The sequence below is a fragment of the Saccoglossus kowalevskii genome, chromosome 11, assembly GCF_978046115.1.
Source record: "Saccoglossus kowalevskii chromosome 11, keSacKowa6.1, whole genome shotgun sequence".
NCBI classification, from domain to species: domain Eukaryota; kingdom Metazoa; phylum Hemichordata; class Enteropneusta; family Harrimaniidae; genus Saccoglossus; species Saccoglossus kowalevskii.
In genome coordinates, this window is record NC_140651.1 from 7,880,123 (window position 1) to 7,900,203 (window position 20,081).

At 36.0% G+C, this 20,081-nt stretch overlaps 1 protein-coding gene across 1 annotated transcript in view; it reads left to right on the forward strand.

Moving 5' to 3' along the window:
* Positions 1-10,193: 10,193 nt before the first annotated feature.
* The window catches only part of LOC100367645 (2-oxoisovalerate dehydrogenase subunit beta, mitochondrial-like), a 35,175-nt gene continuing 25,287 nt past the window's right edge, over positions 10,194-20,081 (forward strand). The window contains exons 1-5 of the mRNA XM_002741763.4: positions 10,194-10,371; positions 12,943-13,020; positions 16,249-16,317; positions 17,242-17,375; positions 18,899-19,054. Of these exons, the coding sequence (XP_002741809.3) occupies positions 10,218-10,371; positions 12,943-13,020; positions 16,249-16,317; positions 17,242-17,375; positions 18,899-19,054 (591 nt within the window). The 5' untranslated portion in view covers positions 10,194-10,217. The remainder of the gene's footprint in view (positions 10,372-12,942; positions 13,021-16,248; positions 16,318-17,241; positions 17,376-18,898; positions 19,055-20,081) is intronic.

Genomic DNA, 20,081 nt, shown 5'->3' on the forward strand with positions numbered 1-20,081 from the left:
AGGTGCCAGACTGAGTTTATCTTCCCCCCCATGGGATTTTCAACATCAGATTAGAGCTATATTTAATTCAGGGTTGGATTACATTGCATCACAGTTTGTGCTCATAAGAAGCTTAATTGGTCAGGTGACCCTCATTTGCAATGGTAGGCAGTCAAAGGTCAGTTGACACATCCTAGAAGACTGTGATGGTCCACAGCAAGCGTTGACTTTTTCAGACTGAAAATACTGTGAAGGGTTGAAAAAAATTAAAAGTATAATGACTTTCTATGCAGATTTCCAATGTTACATATTTCCATTTTTACGTGGAAGACGTGGTTAGATATCCTGACATGTAGGCGTGAGAATGCTCTTGCTGGCCGTAAGGCATCAGACCTCACTAATGTCTGACAGAAGAGTGTATGTCTCGTCGGCAAGATCAATACTGCGAATTCGCAAAGTTCACACCTTGTTGCAATGAATATTCATTTTGGTGGTCATGGTAACACCGTCAATCAAAGCCGTGTTAACATTGTCAGCAAAAATCACAGCCTGTTTTCAACAAGATGACAAACATTGGATGGAAATTTGCCAGCACCTTATCACACTTTATGTCAACAAATAAACTCTTTGATGGCTGTCACTATCTGAAGTTCCTGCAATTTGATTGGTACCGACAAAAAAATCGTTGGGGAAGTGAACAACTACATCGTTCTGTCAGGCGTTTGTTGGGTTTAGAGCACCACGGAGGGGGCAGGCTAGTTGGAAGACAAAGTGAAGAAAATTCGATTTTAATTAATTTGTGTTATTATGGAATAGTAGGTACGTTACGTTGATATAAAAATTCTACAGTGTGTAGTGTATAAATATAGTTAAAGTGCCTGTGCAATGCCCACCCTCACGTTTCCTATTTTAGATCTGTGTCCCACTGAAATGGGCAGTTATTGATTTTTTTGCTGAAAATGATTACTCGTATCCAAGTAAATTTGGGATTTCTCGTGTTGTAGCCACGCCCACCTATCCTGAAACGGTCGACTGTTTCCGGATTTCCGACTCTCACCAAAAGTGCGCCACCAAATGACAAAAATGTGAGAGGAAGTCATACCCCCGAGCCGTAAGAACACTGGCTATTCAGTATAGTTTTAAACGATATACATTTTTCGGTCGGCGTTTTTCTTCTTTTTTTGTCTATTTTTTTTTTTTGAGAGAGAGTTTTTAGTTGTTGTGTTGTGTTGTGGGCAGTTGCAGTGAAACGTATAGTCATAGTGTATGTATTCACACGTTTCTAATCGATCCGAAGGTGCGACATCAGTGGACGAAAGCCACTTAACGTAAACCTGGCGCAACACTTTTGAAAGAAATAGATTCAGGACCAGCCCATGATCACCGAGGCAGATTTTAGAAGAGAGAAAGAGACGTCCGGCAAGTGTTTCAAATGAGTTGACTTTTTTTGCGATCGTGATTATCGTTTTATCGTTTAGTCCCTGTTAGGTAAAAGGTAGCAATAATTTTGACAGTGACACAAAAACGAAGCGTCGGACAAACAGGATATTACACAGCCCTTACACACTTCTAATTGTTTTCATTTTCGAAGGCTAAAAGTTTCTGAATTGTTTGGTGATTGGTGTTGAATGTCGAATTCACACCTCTGTTCTTTTTTTACCTCCATGCTTGCAGCTTGATCTGCGTAATAATTTATGAAATAAGAATTATTATAATTATGACAATCACGCCATGGATCACGCTAACTCGAATCCACTCTGAATTTATCTGTATGTGTGCCGATCTCGATTATTTTTGTTATCCAATTAAACGCCGCTTTTAACGCACTTGCCCTCGTTCTGATCTGGCGCGTTCACCTATTTCAACAAAAAGTCAATTTATTTCCACGTGGCTGTCATTTATTTAGTAACTGTGATTTGTCGTTTTTTTTAATTATTTTATAGTGATCACTATAGTCTTATGTTTAGAATGTCAAAATATGTTCTCTTTTATTTTAATTTTGAAAGTTTTACTCAGACGATCGATGAAATAAAACAGTGTAGTGACGTGCCTAGTAACCTGCTAAATAACGAGATAATTCCGACGTCAAATTCTATTTTGTTCTGCGACAGTGTACAAACGTGCGCCGGTGTCGGTGACGATCACGGTTACCAGCTACACCAGAACGGACATATTTCGCATCTAACTCAACCCCATGCAACAAAAATTAATACTATGTGTTCATTATGGTCCATTCTTCCTCGACAAACAAGTACGTAAGTGACAATTTAGTCAAAGACAAGAAAACTGCACAAGAAATTTGCTTTATTTACACGTATCGGCAATGCAAGCTGCCATGCGACTTCCCCTTTTGACGTCACAAGGGGAATTTCTGTATGCAAATGAGAAGCTAATGAGGAGCCTCGTTTTAAAATACACAAAAATAAAGTTGCCGTAGACTGAGTTTAAAACACATTTTTTCACTTAAAAAAATAATTCATGCTTAGAAACATAAAAATTATTAATATTTATGTATCAAATGATAATTTTAGGCGTGAAAATAGCAGCCATTTCACAGGCACTTTAATGTAATCCAACTTTCTTACACATTAATAAATTGTCAGTTTAACCAATAGAGAGGCTTCATAAATGAGAAAACTATCATTAATTAAAACTTTTATTCATTAAAGTGTACTATGTAATAATTACAAAATAGCAATATATAATTACACGATTTTCTTTGACGTACATTTTTTAAGCAGACACAAGTGATTACGGAAAGATCTCAATCAATCTTATTTTACATGTACGTAAGGCTATGAAGATGCACACTTTTAAGCACGTGATAATGATCTACAACTAAGCTTTGAGTATCAAAGCTCATTTTCATGCTTACTTAACTTATTTGAACTCATGGAATATCAGGAGCTATCAGGGGATGGATTGAAGTGCATTACCTGAATAAACAAACAGGCTTCAACTCCAGTAAATTCTGACAGCGCTTGATCAATATCAAGACCAGAATTTCTGACTTCCAGGTAAACGATCACCGACCAGGTGTCGCCAGCAGTATCAACATGCATCGCTGACTTGCAGAAAGATTCATTAAATATTAGCCATTACTTACAACTGCTGAAAATTTAGATTACAAATAACAAAATTCAGGACGGAAACAGCAATGCACATGCTGCCTGAAATGATCTTTTATTTGCGTTGCAAAAGTGAGAATAAAAGTCCTGAAACAATGCAATAATATACCTAAACAATTTTGTGTGGAATATACTGGCTAAAATTAAGGTAGGATTTGTTCTTAATTAGTATTATTATACATATCAGTGTCACTGTAACGCCATAAGTTACTGCGTGCCATAATTTTGCGGTATTGTATGGGGTATTTTCATCCTACCATATAAGGAAATGTATACATGGCCAAGATCCCAAACTGGTTAATAAAATATTTATTTGAAAGAGATTGAATAAAAACTGTTTGAGTTAATGTAACCAATGACAACATGGATAGACAATTTACCTCTTCATTTACGATGATACGGACAAGGTAAAAATGGAATGTCTGATTTTAATGATACGTTTTAAATAGAATTAGTTAATAAATGACAATCAAATTGATGTATAAAAAAATAAATTGTTATTTTTAACAGTATTTCTGTGAAAATGCAAAATTGGGCAAAAATGTTGAATAAATCAGTTCTTTGGGGAAAAAGATGTATTGTTCTTATCTATAATTAACATCATTGTATTATTTTATTGAAGAATTTATCAAATACGATCAGATCTGTTGTATCATCTTAAAATTCAGGTAGCGCTGGATTATCGTTTGAATCTGAGTGTCACGATCACGATCACGCTAACAGTCAGATGGGCATTTGGGTGTTTAGTTTATATTACTGTTCATGTATATAGGAATAAGGTCTCACACAACAAATATTTGTATATTGATAGATAGACTAAAAGCAAGATACACATTTAGGCCAAATCAAATAGTTTTGATGTTTCAGGCTAATAAAATAGTTGGGAGGTAGACAGAGATTTTTATTTTATTTTTATAACTGTAGTTTATTTTTAGCTAAGCTGTCAACTTTGTCGGGCGGAGCTTATCATATGAGTGATTGCCCGTCGTCATTTGTGTCAACTTTTTACTTTTTTGACTTCTTCTTAAAAACTAAAATTCTTATTGCTTTAATACTTATTGCTTTGCTTTGTATATGTACCTTAGGTAGACCTCTCTTAGATATGTTCATTTCATGATGATATCTTCAAATCTGTAATTTTGATGAATATTTTTGTCATATTTGATAAAAAGTGATATTTTTGACTTCTTGTTGAAAACTGCAAGTCTGATTGCTTTGATATTATACATATTGGTACTACATGTGGACCTGTCTCAGATTTGTTCATTTCGTGATATCTTCAATTCTCTAATTTTGGTGAATATTTTTGTCATTTTTGGTAAAAAGTGACATTTTCGAATACTTGTTGAAAACAACAAGTTTGATTACTTTGATACTATACATATTGTTCATTTTAATTGAAATGTGCATTGCGGCAGAGCTATCTCAGCTGAGAGGCTGCTTGTTCCTTTAATATGAAGAGTATACTCTGAGATGTATGCAAAATTATGTTGTTCTTCTGCATAATTAAAAACATTTTGTGAAGATAATTTATGGTACTATAGTTTAATATCATGAGGAATGTTTATTGTATTTAACCTTTTCACCAGACTACTGTAGAATACTTTATTTTAGCTGGAATTAATTTTTACTGAAAAGATTTTTTGGCTGTTTTGTATGGAATTTATTTTCACTGTCTTTTGAATGTAAAATATTGGAAAAAAGGTATATTCGCTGGATTTTATTTTCAATGAATCTTTCTTTCAGCAAAAATGTTGGTAAGACTAGCCAGAGAACACAGGAACACAGATAGATTTGGTTTCTCACATGACATTCACTTGTATAAAACAGTGCTTCTCGAGTTGACAGATTGTTTTTTTTGGTTTAGTGGTTACTTGACCACCTGACGCGACATCGTCCGCTAGTACGGTTCACATGGAATCCAGGCATTCCGAATATATTAAAAAATTATTCGTAGATTTTTCAAAATTTTAAGATCATAGAAGGCATCTATTCTGGGTTCACTCATTCGACTTTGAAAACAACTTATACACACCAAGAAGGTGTACGAGTACGGCGAGAGAGAGGTACGAGAAACATTCGATCATGGACCGGATCATGATTCATTGATTGCGGTCCAGGAATTTTTATCGGTGGCTGGCTACCAAAAACATTGAATAACCATGGCTACAGAGGAATCTAATGTAAACATAATCCATTCTTGCCATACGGACTTAACACAATTGACACTTACCGTCGCTTTCAGGCCAATATTACTTCAACAACAACAATAACTCACTAAAAACAAAGAGCCCGCTCCTAGTTCGAAGCGATATCAGCTGAGCTGAACATCCTTGCAAAAGACCGGTTGGTGGCGTACTTCAGTCTAAAATCAAAGATAAACTGTCCAAAGCTCCCGTGCGAATACAGAAAATACGTAACCATTGTTGTTCCATAAAATAATATCTAGGAAATTTCCAACACTCCGTTAAGGGGCGATGGCATTAGAAGTTAGGATCATCAGCCAGTAGATATTCAGGTCTAAAATTTTGCTTGCACAGACTGCAATTTATATAATATGCATGATCATACAGACATTCAGACAGACACACCAAACTCATTAGCTCCCTTGATTGTTGATTTGTTCTTAAAACGTCAACTTGTGATTCCGAGATCATCTCATATATAGAATAGAATATATATACACAAGTCATTAACTTTGTTTTTTTTTTTATCATAATATTTGTCAGAAAATATGCATGTTAAAGTGTTATTTCATGAAACAAATAGTGTTCATCAGAATGTTCCAATAATTTGAGACATTCAAAATTATCTATCGTATAACTAGATGTGATTTTGTTTCACGATATGTGATTTTTTTAGATATGGCGAAAAAAATCTACTACAAATTTGTAAATGGCACAAAAAGCGTCATTAAACGTTATACATCATGTCATTAACAAATTGGTCGGCAGCTTTAAATTAATTTTGGATGCACGGGAGAAGGTAGTGATATACATCTTACATATGTCTATAGTCATATTCGCCGAAAATTTCAGAAAGAGGAGTGGGAGGGAAAAAATTAGTTGTTAAAATCGGTAACGGCGCGTGTGGATCGCTGAAAGAGAGAAAAATGACCAAGAAAGGAACAGTTCGGTATTATCTACCAAATGTATTCTGTGGGAAAAAAAGAACATTCCGTTTAGGGGACACAGAGATGATATATTTCACGGAAGACGGAAAGGTGAATACATGAAATTTACAAGGCATTAGCGCTTTTCTAAGTTCGTATAGTTGCCCCGCCCCCTAGTAACGCTTTTCATGCACTGGGTCTAAAAAGATAAAAAATTAATTTTAAAAAGCACGCGGAAAGTCCTAATTGCCATTTGTGGTGAGATATTACGGCCATACCAGGCTACTTCTTATAGTAACCGTGCTTCAATTAAAGAAACCATTATTAAACTCCATTGGACTTGATATGTTGTATTGCAGGTAAAGTGATTATAACTGCTGTTATTCAATTTCATTTTCGACTTGTCTTTTAATGGTGCTTTTGAATTATCAAAAAATAATCACCACTTTTTTCAGAGGTCACTGCTGGCAGTATGTCTGGTAGAGTGAAAGGTCTAGCTGGCATAATGAAAAAAAACCGCCCGAAAGCATATCACGTATACACCGTCGATCACTTGTTTAAGACATGTAATGACCAGGTGATAAAATACTAGGAATATGACGAATAAATATCAATGCATTTTTCAGATAGATTGAACACCTAGATGCAATGGATTGTGTAATTGCTCCAATTAGACCGGTAATTGTTGCTTTAAATGTGACGCGGTTAGGCAAATACTGCTATGAAACCGTTTCAAATGCAAATTGGCGATATCATCGGCTCACCGGTAGTGAATGTTTAATTTCATTGTATGTGTTCCCAGGGTGAATGTGACAGCTGGTGTTACGGCCGTGCACGCATGGACTTACCATTAAGCTAAATGGATAGTCCATTAATATGTACACTGCCTATTAGGATATGCAGTTGTCATTTTTAACTTTAGAGGGCATTCGCCAGTCAAACCACAAGTAATTAATTCGACATGTGATTTAGCACGTAAAGTAGGCATAATAGTAACACAGCCAAATATTTTTGTCAGGCAGACCCATCGAATTAACATTCCAGCCACTAGTCCAGAAATTATATTATTGTTTATCAGTTTCAATTCTATTTTTACATCATCTGTTACAGGAATTGAGAACCATATTCTAGGACGGTCAAGAGAATATAAGTCCACGTGTCAGCGCTCATGCACCCTTCCTATGCAAATACTCTCCAAATTTGGAAGGATAAATGTATGCTATTTGCCAACGGGTATGACGATGACACACCGTCATCACCATGCCATTGAGAGCTGAGTTATATCTCTGGAAAAGAAAATAGTCTAGTGAAACTTACCTTCTAGATTCGGCAGTTGCGACACTTGCCGTAACAGACTCTGTTATTTTTTCTGAATATTACAATTTGCCTTATACCAGAAGTAATATTACCAGGTACTTCACGTGAACATGAAGGGTCAGTGTCTGGCTGCGTCGTACACGGGAAGCACCATAACCAGTACGCGACTGAATGACCTCGCCCTATACTCCGTTGCTATAATAGTATAATACCAGTAAAGCAATATACGTGTATTTTCTTTGCAACATCCACGTCGAACGCAGATGGTGGATATCTTGGAAGATGAATAATGCCGATGAATAATATACAAGTTATATCCATTAATATTTTTTTCTGATCGTAAATAAATATGACACTCGTTTAAATAACATTTTGTGTTTGTTTCTTATATAAAAGCCGAATCGTTATCAAACTGGTCGCCAGCTTTTCGTTTTATGACGGTCATTCTTATCGGTCGCAGGATTATGCTTCCCAGAGGTTATCTAGATACAGTGAAAAGCTTTATAAATTCTTTTAATTTTCAAAAAATCGTAAGCGAACAAGATGACGGACTCCCCGCATTAGTTCCAAGGATGGCATCATCTCATATATAAGACACTATGTTCCAAGGTATATTCTTGTTCTCTTATATTTAACTCTATATTTTTAACTCTTATATTTAACTCTCTTATATTTAACTCTACTCTAATTCTCCCTCATTTAACATGCTGCATTGAAATTTGGGGCAACACTTATTCGACTTTTCTGAAACCACTCGTGCGCCTACAAAGATTTATCGCTCGCAGGATTATGCTTCCCAGAGGTTATCTAGAAACAGCGAAAAACTGTCTCAATACGTTTAATCCCCCCATATCGTGCTCACCACCGCTGACCCAAGGATCCAAATAGTACATGTAATCGCAAACTATCAGTATTTTGAGGTGGTTACATTAACATTTGTGTGGTAATCACTTTCAAACTCTGGACCCGCCTCTGTGTCTTCATTGGTGTTTGACACATTTGTGTGCGAAGAATAGAGTTCAATGACCTTACTTTTTATTATCGAGTAACAGCATAAAATAAAACAACATTGTGAAAGACATGGATATCTGAGGATAAGTTTTAATGGTAGCAAACATTTACTGATAAAAGTGTGATGAATACTAGTATATATGAATGAATACATGCATTATCTGCATGGTCTTGACAAATTGGCACTGATCACAGCCTAGTAAGTCATTTTTTATTAGTTTTAGTAGTTAGTATACAATATAGTCAGAACAGCGGGGTTGCCTATTCATATAAAAAAAACTTAGAAAAATTGAGAAAAGTGTCTACAACGTTGTCCCGTAACTCGAAGTTCGGTCAACTGTTGATTTGAGTTCAAGTTACTAAATTTGTACGTTAAACAAAACAACAAATCTATGTTGCCAGTAACTCGAAGACTATTAATTAAACATTATAGGCTTGGTTCGCAAAAGTGGACGTAGTTTCTAAAACATGGGCGTGGTCATAACTCGATGTGATCCATGTATTTGTGCGAATTATTGACATTGCTCCATGTATATCCAAATACCAGAGAAAACATCATTTTCACTCCTATTTTTGACCCAAAATGACAATGTTGTGTCCAAAACACTACCCGAAAGTGCATGAATCGCCACAAAATGCCAGTAAAACATGTATTCTATTATAATTTGCATTTGTGCCACAATTGCTCTATTTATGTATCAGAAAAAAACACATAATTTTATCTCCTATTTTTGACCCAAAATGACATAATGTACGCACATTTGGTTCACACAATGTTTTAAGTTATTATTTAGGGGGAAAAAATGTTGCATGTTTAAGGTAGATATTATAAACATATATTACATGAATTTCATAGACAGATTGTTTACTAATTGTATTCAGTAGCGGCAATTTCGCAATTCTTTGACCGTGGTAATCACGTGATCGTGCCAACGGCAGCAGCGATTGGCTGGTCGCATTTTTACTCTGCCACGCCTCAGTGTTTTACGGGAGAGTTTGTGAGATTTGGTAAGAGAAGAGAAAGCGAGGGGTTACCTCGGCTAATGGTTTGGACGATTGAAGCTGGATTATTTATGTATTCCTTTGGGTCGAATCTGGTATTTCGAAAGTGCAAGAATTATCTGCCAAGTGAGCTGAAGTTCCTTGCACACTACGCCAGTTCGTTACAATATTGTCCTCATGTACTACCCACTACAAGTGCACGTATAACCATTAAATGTCAGCTGAACACGTATTCAAACAAAATTTTTCCACTCAAAACACGATCTAAAATGCACGAATCACCAGTAACATGTAAATTAATTTGATTTGTATTTGTACCAGTAATGAAATAGCTCAAGGCGTTGCTGTATACTAGTACCAGAGAAAACATTGTTTTAGACCATTTTGGCCTCAAAAACACACTTTTAACTTTAAAAAAATGTATACATAGTACACATTGCCTTCGTAAGAAATTTCAATGAAATTGATCAGTGCATGGAAAGACGGACGGGACGATGTGATTGATCAAACTGTAACAGTTGAAACGATACTAAAACGCCAGAGCTTCGAACCGATTTAAAACAGTATTGTAGCTACATGCGACATTGCCCTCTGGTGTGCAAAACGTAAAAATGAAGGACTAAGTAGAGAAGTGGAATGGGGGCGCTGATTCCCAAAATTTTTACAAAATGGCGACTGGTGTGTGTGCATTTCGAAGGCTGGCCTTTCTTTCAACAAAACACCGTGGCTTCCTGAATGTTTCAACAAAACACAGATCATGTATATTTACAAGGCATTCTTCAGGGTGGAATTATTTACCGCAATCGCCACCAGAAGAATTAGGTAAGCTGTACCTCTATTGTCAAGTTAGCTGCGGTTCCGTAGCTCTTTGGTGCGACCTACAATCGAATTTCGCCCTAACAATTTCATTTGGACGTCTTTTTTTTAATTTTGTTGTTGTACGTCGAACATATGGGCCGGCCAGAGTCAGTCACGTAAATAATGCGGTCGGCAACATAGGGCTATGGTTCCACAGCTATTGTCAAGTATACTTAAACGGCCGATGACCCAGATAGAGATAATTTATGGCGTAATTTCCCTGGTCGATTACACAGAACCCCAGTATGTGCCATTGCACTTCAATTCGTAAATGGTACACCAATAATATACCCCTATGACAGTCACCACGACGTACGCGTAAAATAATTATAAAAAAATATCCCAACTAGTTCTATTTATAATGGTCTGTAACCCAGAAACCTATAAACGAGTCATTGCCCCTCGAATCAGTAAATAAACGCACGCTATAAGACAGCATGACGTACGTGTTCTACATAATAATAATAATAATCTCTCGGCTGCATGGAGAGTGTTAGCAATCTGGAACCGTCAACCGTCAATGACCCCGACCATGGCGAGTGATAATGGTCGATAACCCAGAAACCTTATTACGCGTCTTTTCACATTGATTTGCAAAGGGTATGCTAATATCCGCACCTGATACTCTGAATATAATTATATTGCTATTACTAAAGGTTAACATCCTGATATTAATCTCGTTTATTCAACAAACAACAAATTTGGCCAGGCCTCAGGAAGCTAAATGTGAAACAGCTTGTGATTGCCAAGAATGTTTAATTGTTCTGCACATTCTGAGGTCAGTGACCTTTTAATACCATATGTTATTAGGGTCAGCAATTTTTAATATCATTGGTTGATTTACCATAGCATGCCACCTTACACTAGATTCCATTGTTTTGTTTGAAACAAGTTTTCAATGAACATTTTATTGTGATCTCGACACACACTGTGATCATAGTGACTTATGGTAGCAAGAAGGGTTTGATGACGTTTTTGAATAAAGCATTCTCTGTCTGATGTTTCATTCAGAACCGTGAGAAAAGACGGAAAAGTTTGCGCAAACTGGATAGTCATTGTTTACATATCGGCAAGTACCACTTGGCAACAAAAATGGCGAACCTTGTAAAAATGTCTAAATCCGTGATTGCGATTGTTTTGGAGGTGGTGTCATGATTTACCAGGGTTGAAACTTTCGTGGTATTATTGCCGTAACGCATACAGTAATAATGAATGAACATGACAGCTACAGTTGGAAATCAAAATTTCTTTTTTTTTGGGTTATTTATAATGAATATGGATTTTAAACTACACGTGCCTTTTCCCGAAACCAATATGATCACACAGAGAGTAACTTTAACTATAATGTACCGACTTTGCTTAAAAACACTCAATATCTCTAGATGTGACACGTACAGAAGTGCTTCAAACGAGCGAAGAAATTACTATTATGTCACCGTTAATTGTCTCCCCACAAGCACAACACGCATTGTACTTGGGTCGGGGTCACACCTTGGAACAATAGCGTTTTCCAACCGGGTGTGAAGGGACTGTGGTTTAATTTAAATAAATGTGTCTCTCGGCTTACGCTTGACACCTTGGACCTGATTGTCATACTCACAAATGTGTTTGGTTGGAAATGTACAAAACTGTGAAACACTTAAATTTGGGATTAATAATGGTCTTGACAAATGCAGCTATTTCAGCATGCATTTCATTACCGTGACAAATTAATTTAAAATGTTTCCAATGTTGTAAAAATTGAACAAAGCAAATTTCTCATGCTGACTACCTTTTTGGTTGGCTTCTCCGAAAAATATGCACACATCTACGTACCTTTGGCAAAAGTGAAAATCCCCAGGTCAAAAATCATCACATCAGAAATTCTGTAATCAGAAGATAAAACATAGAGACGAATGTCTGCAGTGATCTTACATGGCAGACTGCAAGAAACTTATCCTCATTATGAATATATGGAGCAGAACAGCTTTTTACGTGTACATTACCCCCCTATAGCACCTTCCTCTTGTTACGCTAATAAACATAAGCCTTTTCAAAAATGTCATTCCAACAAACTGCTCAAGTGAAAAAAAACCTATTGATTTCAAAGTTGGGCTCACATATCTACTGTAAGCCGGCTCTGCTCCTGATTTCTTGTTTTTAAAGTGAGACTACAGAGATAGAGAGGTCCTTTATTTAAATTTGACCACAGACCATTATTTTTTCCATTCTTGACTATCACAATTCCTACACATTTTATGCGATAACACGATATTGTTATATGTGTTATTTTCCCCACAAAATTTTCCAGAAAGAGCCAAGGAAACCAACTAATTGGACTGTCTATTTATTGCACAAATTTATTTATTTGGTTTTGTCAGGCACTGATCAAGGCACACCGTTTTTAGCGTCATTTGCAGTTTTAAACTATCACAGATTCTGTTACTGGGTTTGATAACTGGGTTGCCAATCTATGGGATATTGCAAGTTTTGGGAATTGAGACATTGAAAGTATCTAAATTAAAATATTTCAATCTTTGTGTGATTTTATTTCAGGAGAAGCTACGAAAATGAATTTATTTCAGGCTGTCACTAACGCACTGGACATATCCCTTGCAGCTGATCCAACTACAAGTGAGTATACTGCCCTCACACAGTACACTTGAAATTGTGCAGTGAGTATACTGCCCTCACACAGTACACTTGAAATTGTGCAGTGAGTATACTGCCCTCAAACACAGTACACTTGAAATTGTGCAGTGAGTATACTGCCCTCACACAGTACACTTGAAATTGTGCAGTGAGTATACTGCCCTCACACAGTACACTTGAAATTGTGCAGTGAGTATACTGCCCTCACACAGTACACTTGAAATTGTGCAGTGAGTATACTGCCCTCACACAGTACACTTGAAATTGTGCAGTGAGTATACTGCCCTCACACAGTACACTTGAAATTGTGCAGTGAGTATACTGCCCTCACACAGTACACTTGAAATTGTGCAGTGAGTATACTGCCCTCACACAGTACACTTGAAATTGTGCAGTGAGTATACTGCCCTCAAACACAGTACACTTGAAATTGTGCAGTGAGTATACTGCCCTCACACAGTACACTTGAAATTGTGCAGTGAGTATACTGCCCTCAAACACAGTACACTTGAAATTGTGCAGTGAGTATACTGCCCTCAAACACAGTACACTTGAAATTGTGCAGTGAGTATACTGCCCTCAAACACAGTACACTTGAAATTGTGCAGTGAGTATACTGCCCTCAAACACAGTACACTTGAAATTGTGCAGTGAGTATACTGCCCTCAAACACAGTACACTTGAAATTGTGCAGTGAGTATACTGCCCTCAAACACAGTACACTTGAAATTGTGCAGTGAGTATACTGCCCTCAAACACAGTACACTTGAAATTGTGCAGTGAGTATACTGCCTTCAAACACAGTACACTTGAAATTGTGCAGTGAGTATACTGCCCTCAAACACAGTACACTTGAAATTGTGCAGTGAGTATACTGCCTTCAAACACAGTACACTTGAAATTGTGCAGTGAGTATGCTGCCCTCAAACACCATACATTTGAAATGGCTCAGTGAGTATATTGGCTGGTCCCCGCCTCTAAGCGCAAGCTCAAAGAGGCAGGTAATGGGAATACGCCATTAATAAAATATGAAATCTGATTGGTCGGGACATAGATTCTTCTAATTGGCTATTCAATAGTACTGTAAAGGGATTAATTATTCACTGGGTTTTAATTTTGCTTATTTCGCTGACTGGGAAATGCGCTAAATTAAAACCCAGTGAATATGTAAAATTTTGCATAGAAAACATTATCTAAATGAAAAAAAACGTGAATTTAAAACCCACTGAATATGCCTGAAATGGTAAATCAGCGAAATTTAAACCCAGTGAAAATTAGTCATTTTACAGTACTTCCGGGGCACTTGTTCAAACTTGGCGGCAAATTTCAATCTGATGTTGTTGACGAAAATTGCCCTATCAAAGAGGAATATTTGCCAAAAAGGAGGCACTCCATGGTCTGACTCAGCAGAATCTATACCTTTCGCGACTTCATTGGGGAGCCCGATGTACAGTCCCTCATTTTAAGAGTGCAAAATAAAGTAATAATTTAATAAATAAAGTAATAAATACTCCCACGTATCAGCAGTGTGGTACTATGTAGTACTTTTTTTTTAATGTTACATGTACAGCCAAAACAAAGTCTGCTTGGACGTTCAGTTGCGAGACATGACAAAATAAACGCAGCGAGTGCTACATTTCGAAAATAAAAATACAAAATAAACGCGCCGGCCACGCACGTTGGAAATAAATAGAACGCGTTGTGAAACAGTCTCACCAGCCACTCGCGCAATATAATTATGCTATTTTAAAACGCATTGTGCATGTGGGAAATCGATGAGTGAACTCGAGCAAAATTATGCTAGTGCGAGAATTTGCTATATACTCGGCGGAGTACTCGCTAAAACATCGAGAAAATTTGCCATTTCAAAGGGCACCCCTTACAAATAATTTTGTGAACATGACGTGCAAACAAGGATATAGCAAATTATCTTTTTTTCTGTAATATTCGTGTGTAATCAGTAATTATAAAAATAATTTATGGGTGCAATGAATTATTCTTAATATAAATTTCTGAATTATCTTGTCAAAATCATTTTTTTTTTCAGTTTTTTTTTTCTCCCAAAAATCGAAATAATTTCACAATGTCAAGAACTAAAAGTAGTGTTCAACATTGTAAAATGTTGACTTCATGACACAGCAAACTCGTGACTGAAAATTCGCCAATTCACCATAATCATTGTTGTGAACTGTTTCGCTGATTTTTCAAAAGATCATATGGATACTCAGTATTTAATTCATATTCACCCCAACTATAGACCTTAATAGATATTCTAAGGTCTATGCCCCAACTAGTATTCAAATATTTTTTCGGAAATTTGAGACATTGTTCAAAAAATCCTGGTCAAGGATATGTCTGATAACAACTAATAATACGCAATTCTCCATGCAGTACTAGAAATTGTTGCTGATACTAATCACGTTTTTATCAGAAAGTTACTCGCACATGTAGTAGACGAACATAGTACTGTCGCATGTCCTTCGTCTTAGCCACATAACCGCCGCAGTTCGCTTCATGTATGTAACATCGAATATTTAGTTTGATGATTGATAAACATATATTCACCGTTGCTTTCATGTTACGTTAATACAAACATGATTTAAACTTGTCCCTTTCGGTGTTTTTTTCTTAGCCGAAATATACAGAAATAGCACATACGTGTGCGTTTCCGTGAGTAAAAGAGGCAGGTGAGACTCCTTGCCGCAATGTGTTCTATTCATTTCCAGTGCGCGTGGTCGGTGTCTTTGATTGCGTTTATTTTGTTGTTTTTATTCTCGAAATGTATCACTGGCTGTGTTTATTTTGTCGTGTCTCACAACTGAACGTCCAAGCTCACTTTGTTTATGCTGTATAATCACCGCATGGACGTACGTCCAGTTGAGCGTCTGCTCAAAGATCACCTGATCTCATGTCAAAACACATGCGCATTTAGGAACCGGAATCGCATTTTTATGCTCATTGCAAAATGGCGGGTTGTCAGTATCTGCGGTCAATCACGCCCAGCCGGGTCACGTGATCTGACGCACAGTTCAGCGAAAGTGAGTATACTGCCCTCACACAGTACACTTAAAATGGCCCAGTGAGTATACTGCCCTCACACAGTACACTTAAAATGGCCCAGTGAGTATACTGCCCTCACAGGTTAAACAACCATGCAAATTCTTTTTATTACTCTCTGATGTTGTATAAAATACTGTTATTTTTTTACAGTAATATTTGGGGAAGATGTTGCATTTGGTGGAGTGTTTCGTTGCACTGTCGGTCTTGCTGAAAAATACGGTAAACTTTTCACAATATACAAGTCAATATACAAGATTTATGTATGAAAATTGCTGAAAATTGTTCTTTCTGACAAGAAAATTATCAATTTGCAGAGAAAAAATTCTTAGATGTAGTATTGTTTCTGTCCGTCTTTTCAAACTTCAAATTTGGTTTCTTGTGCTGCAAGTTTTGTTGGAACGCTGTCTGACTCGAATCAAATCAAGTCCAATGTCATAGGACAGTATGGATCTACTGTGGGTAACTTTATTAACCTGTTGAGTGCCATCATTTTTGCCTCCTAAGTTTGGGTGCAACACTTTGCCTATTTTATCTTTTATTTTGCCTATTTCATCTTTTATTTTGCCTATTTCATCTTTAATTTTTTGGCCACAGATCTTGATAAAACATTTTAGAAAAAATTATAAAAACAATTGTGTTAATTTATGAATGGTGAAACATAAGTTGACTTTGTCACGTACAGGGTTAAAGGTCAAAAAGTTGACAGCGATTAATTTGTTATACTTTTATCGCTTTCCACTTTTGGTTCTCGAATACAAGTTATCAAAATTTTGACAACTCTCCCCAAACTAATTTGACACTAAACTTCCACAGTTTTGACATATTAGTATATATTCATATGACAAAAATAATACATCTGATCAAGAAAGAACAATAACCGTTATAATCCTTCAATGGAACTTCAAGTGGCTCATTGGTATTTAAATAATTACTGGGTTTAGCATTCACTTGTTTCCTAATTCACCATGCAAACCAAGCTATTTATCTGTGGATTGCAATTTCTTCTTGACTTATCAAAAATTGCTGGACAGGGGTGTTTTGAACCTGTATATTATCTTAAAGACAAGTTTGTTTTTGTAGTTAATTTTATTTTAACAAATTTCACTGATTCTTCTCAATTTTTCAATTATATGTGTGTCATAGGGAAGGAAAGAGTGTTTAATACTCCATTATGTGAGCAAGGTATTGTTGGTTTTGGTATTGGTGCTGCTTCAGCTGGTGCTACAGCTGTGGCTGAAATACAGTTTGCTGATTATATCTTTCCAGCGTTTGACCAGGTAATTGACTAATCTGTAGTATTCCAGTAATGCAACCATTTTCACTTGCTAAACTTTTATATTAATTACAGTAAAATAGTGGCATTATAATTTGGAGTGTGTTTATTCAATATGTTCATGCACTGAAGCATACTAAGCTATGTGCTTACTAAATTAAAATTGCATACTTAATGAGCTATGTGTGCATACTTAATGAGAATTGTGCATACTTAATGAGCAATGTGTGCATACTAAATGCGAATTGTGCATACTTAATGAGCAATGTGTACATACTAAATGCGAATTATGCATACTTAATGAGCTATGTGCACATACTTGATGAGAATTGTGCATACTAAATAAGCAATATATGCATACTGAATGAGAATTGTACATACTTAATGAGCAATGTGTGCATACTTAATGAGAAATGTGTGCATACTTAATGAGAATTGTGCACACTAAAATGAGCAATGTGTGCATACTAAATGAGCAATGTGTGCATACTAAATGAGCAATGTGTGCACACTAAATGAGCAATGTGTGCATACTAAATAAGCAATGTATCCATACTAAATAAGCAATGTGTCCATACTAAATAAGCAATGTGTCCATACTAAATGAGAATTATGCATACTCAATGAGCAATGTGTGCATACTTAATGAGCAAGGTGTCCATACTAAATGAGAATTATGCATACTCAATGAGCAATGTGTGCATACTAAATAAGCAATGTGTGCATACTAAATGAGAATTATGCATACTAAATGAGCAATGTGTGCATAATGAGCAATGTGTGCATACTTAATGAACAATGTGTCCATACTAAATGAGAATTATGTATACTTAATGAGCAATGTGCACATACTAAATGAGAATTATGCATACTTAATGAGCAATGTGTGCATACTGGATGAGCAATGTATGCATACTAAATGAGAATTGTGCACACTAAAATGATCAATGTGTGCATACTAAATGAGCAATGTGTGCATACTAAATGAGCAATGTCCACATACTAAATGAGAATTATGCATACTTAATGTGCAATGCGCGCATACACAATGAGCAATGTATGCATACTAAATGAGAATTGTACACACTAAAATGAGCAATGTGTGCACACTAAAATGAGCAATGTGTGCATACTAAATGAGCAATGTGTGCATACTAAATGAGCAATGTGTGCATATTAAATAAGAATTGTGTGTATTTAAAATAAGCTATGTGTGCATATGATACTAAATGATAATTATGCACACCAAAAAAAGATTTGTATGTAATAATTAAACTGTATTCATATTAAATGAGTTATATGTGCATACAGAATGTATTGTGTGCATACATAATGAGCTATATGCATATTAAATAGGCTATTTGTATAAACATCATGAGTTATGTGTGCATACTATGCCTAAAATGAAATGATATTTTAGATTAGCTGTGTACATACAGAATAGTTATGTGTGTTTTCTAAATGAGAAATGTTAATACAGAACCCAATAAATGAGACTAAAATCAATGTATTTTAATTTTGTTCAAGATTATCAATGAAGCTGCTAAATTCCGATACCGTTCTGGTAATATCTTTGACTGTGGTAAGCTAACTATAAGAGCTCCTTGGGGTGCAGTAGGACACGGTGCATTATATCACTCACAGAGTCCAGAAGCATTCTTTGCTCACATTCCAGGCATTAAGGTATGTGGCTCCATTTGAGTGACTCTTTCTTTAATCTTAATCAATGATGACTACAATATTTTCAGTTAAATCTTCAAAATATTGAAACCTCCCTAGTTTTACAACCTTTGAAGTGACACAAGTTGTTTTCAAAAATTTATAATGGGGCAAATAAAATTGTTAATTATTTTGTAATGCGACTTTTCTTGCGTTTCTGGGGGTTTCTCATACGATATCATTGCAGTATCTAATGTGGTTTGAATCCACAAGTTTTTTTCCACACTTTGTATGAAAGTATTTTACTTTTAAACCCATTTGTAATTTTAAATTTAATTGTAAATTTTAAGGTTTTTGGCTGAAGAGGTGCATCACAATCCAGTTATCAGGTGCACCAGTATCATCACCTAAAATAATAATCTGCCAGTCATAATTGTAGTCATCCCATTTCTCCTCTGATTGTCACTGTGATTGTATTGGTTAAATCAATGCTCGAAGTAACAATTTTAGAGATCGTACATTCTAATGTTGTTTGAAAAAAATGGCAGACACACATTTCCGGCTGCAGATTCACAATAATACGCAAAACTGAAAAAAAACAGAATTTTACTGCATTATCTAGAGAGAAGTTGAAAGAATTGTGCAGTCCATTAATCAAAATAAACTGTTACCCAAGCTTAATCTGGAATGCAGCCGAAGCATACATGGTAACAACAGATTAGGCCTTGTAGCCAATCTGTCTTTTTATTGTTATCTGAGTACTCATCAAAGTCATTTATCGTCTGTGCCCCAAGTGGTCACCACTCGGATCTACCAATAATATTGATTTTTAAAGATTGGATTCTCAGAACAATCAGTATACATTTCCCTTGAGTGTGTATAGCACTTTGTGCATGGGAATTACAGCTGGGAATACTGGCAAAATTTTATTGCAGTGTCGTGAATTCAGACATTTTGACAAGGTTCAGCAAATTGCCTGCCATGTGACATTAATGTAAAGCAAATGATTCCTTTGTTTGTCTGAATGTATTTCTTAGGTCCAGGCTATTGA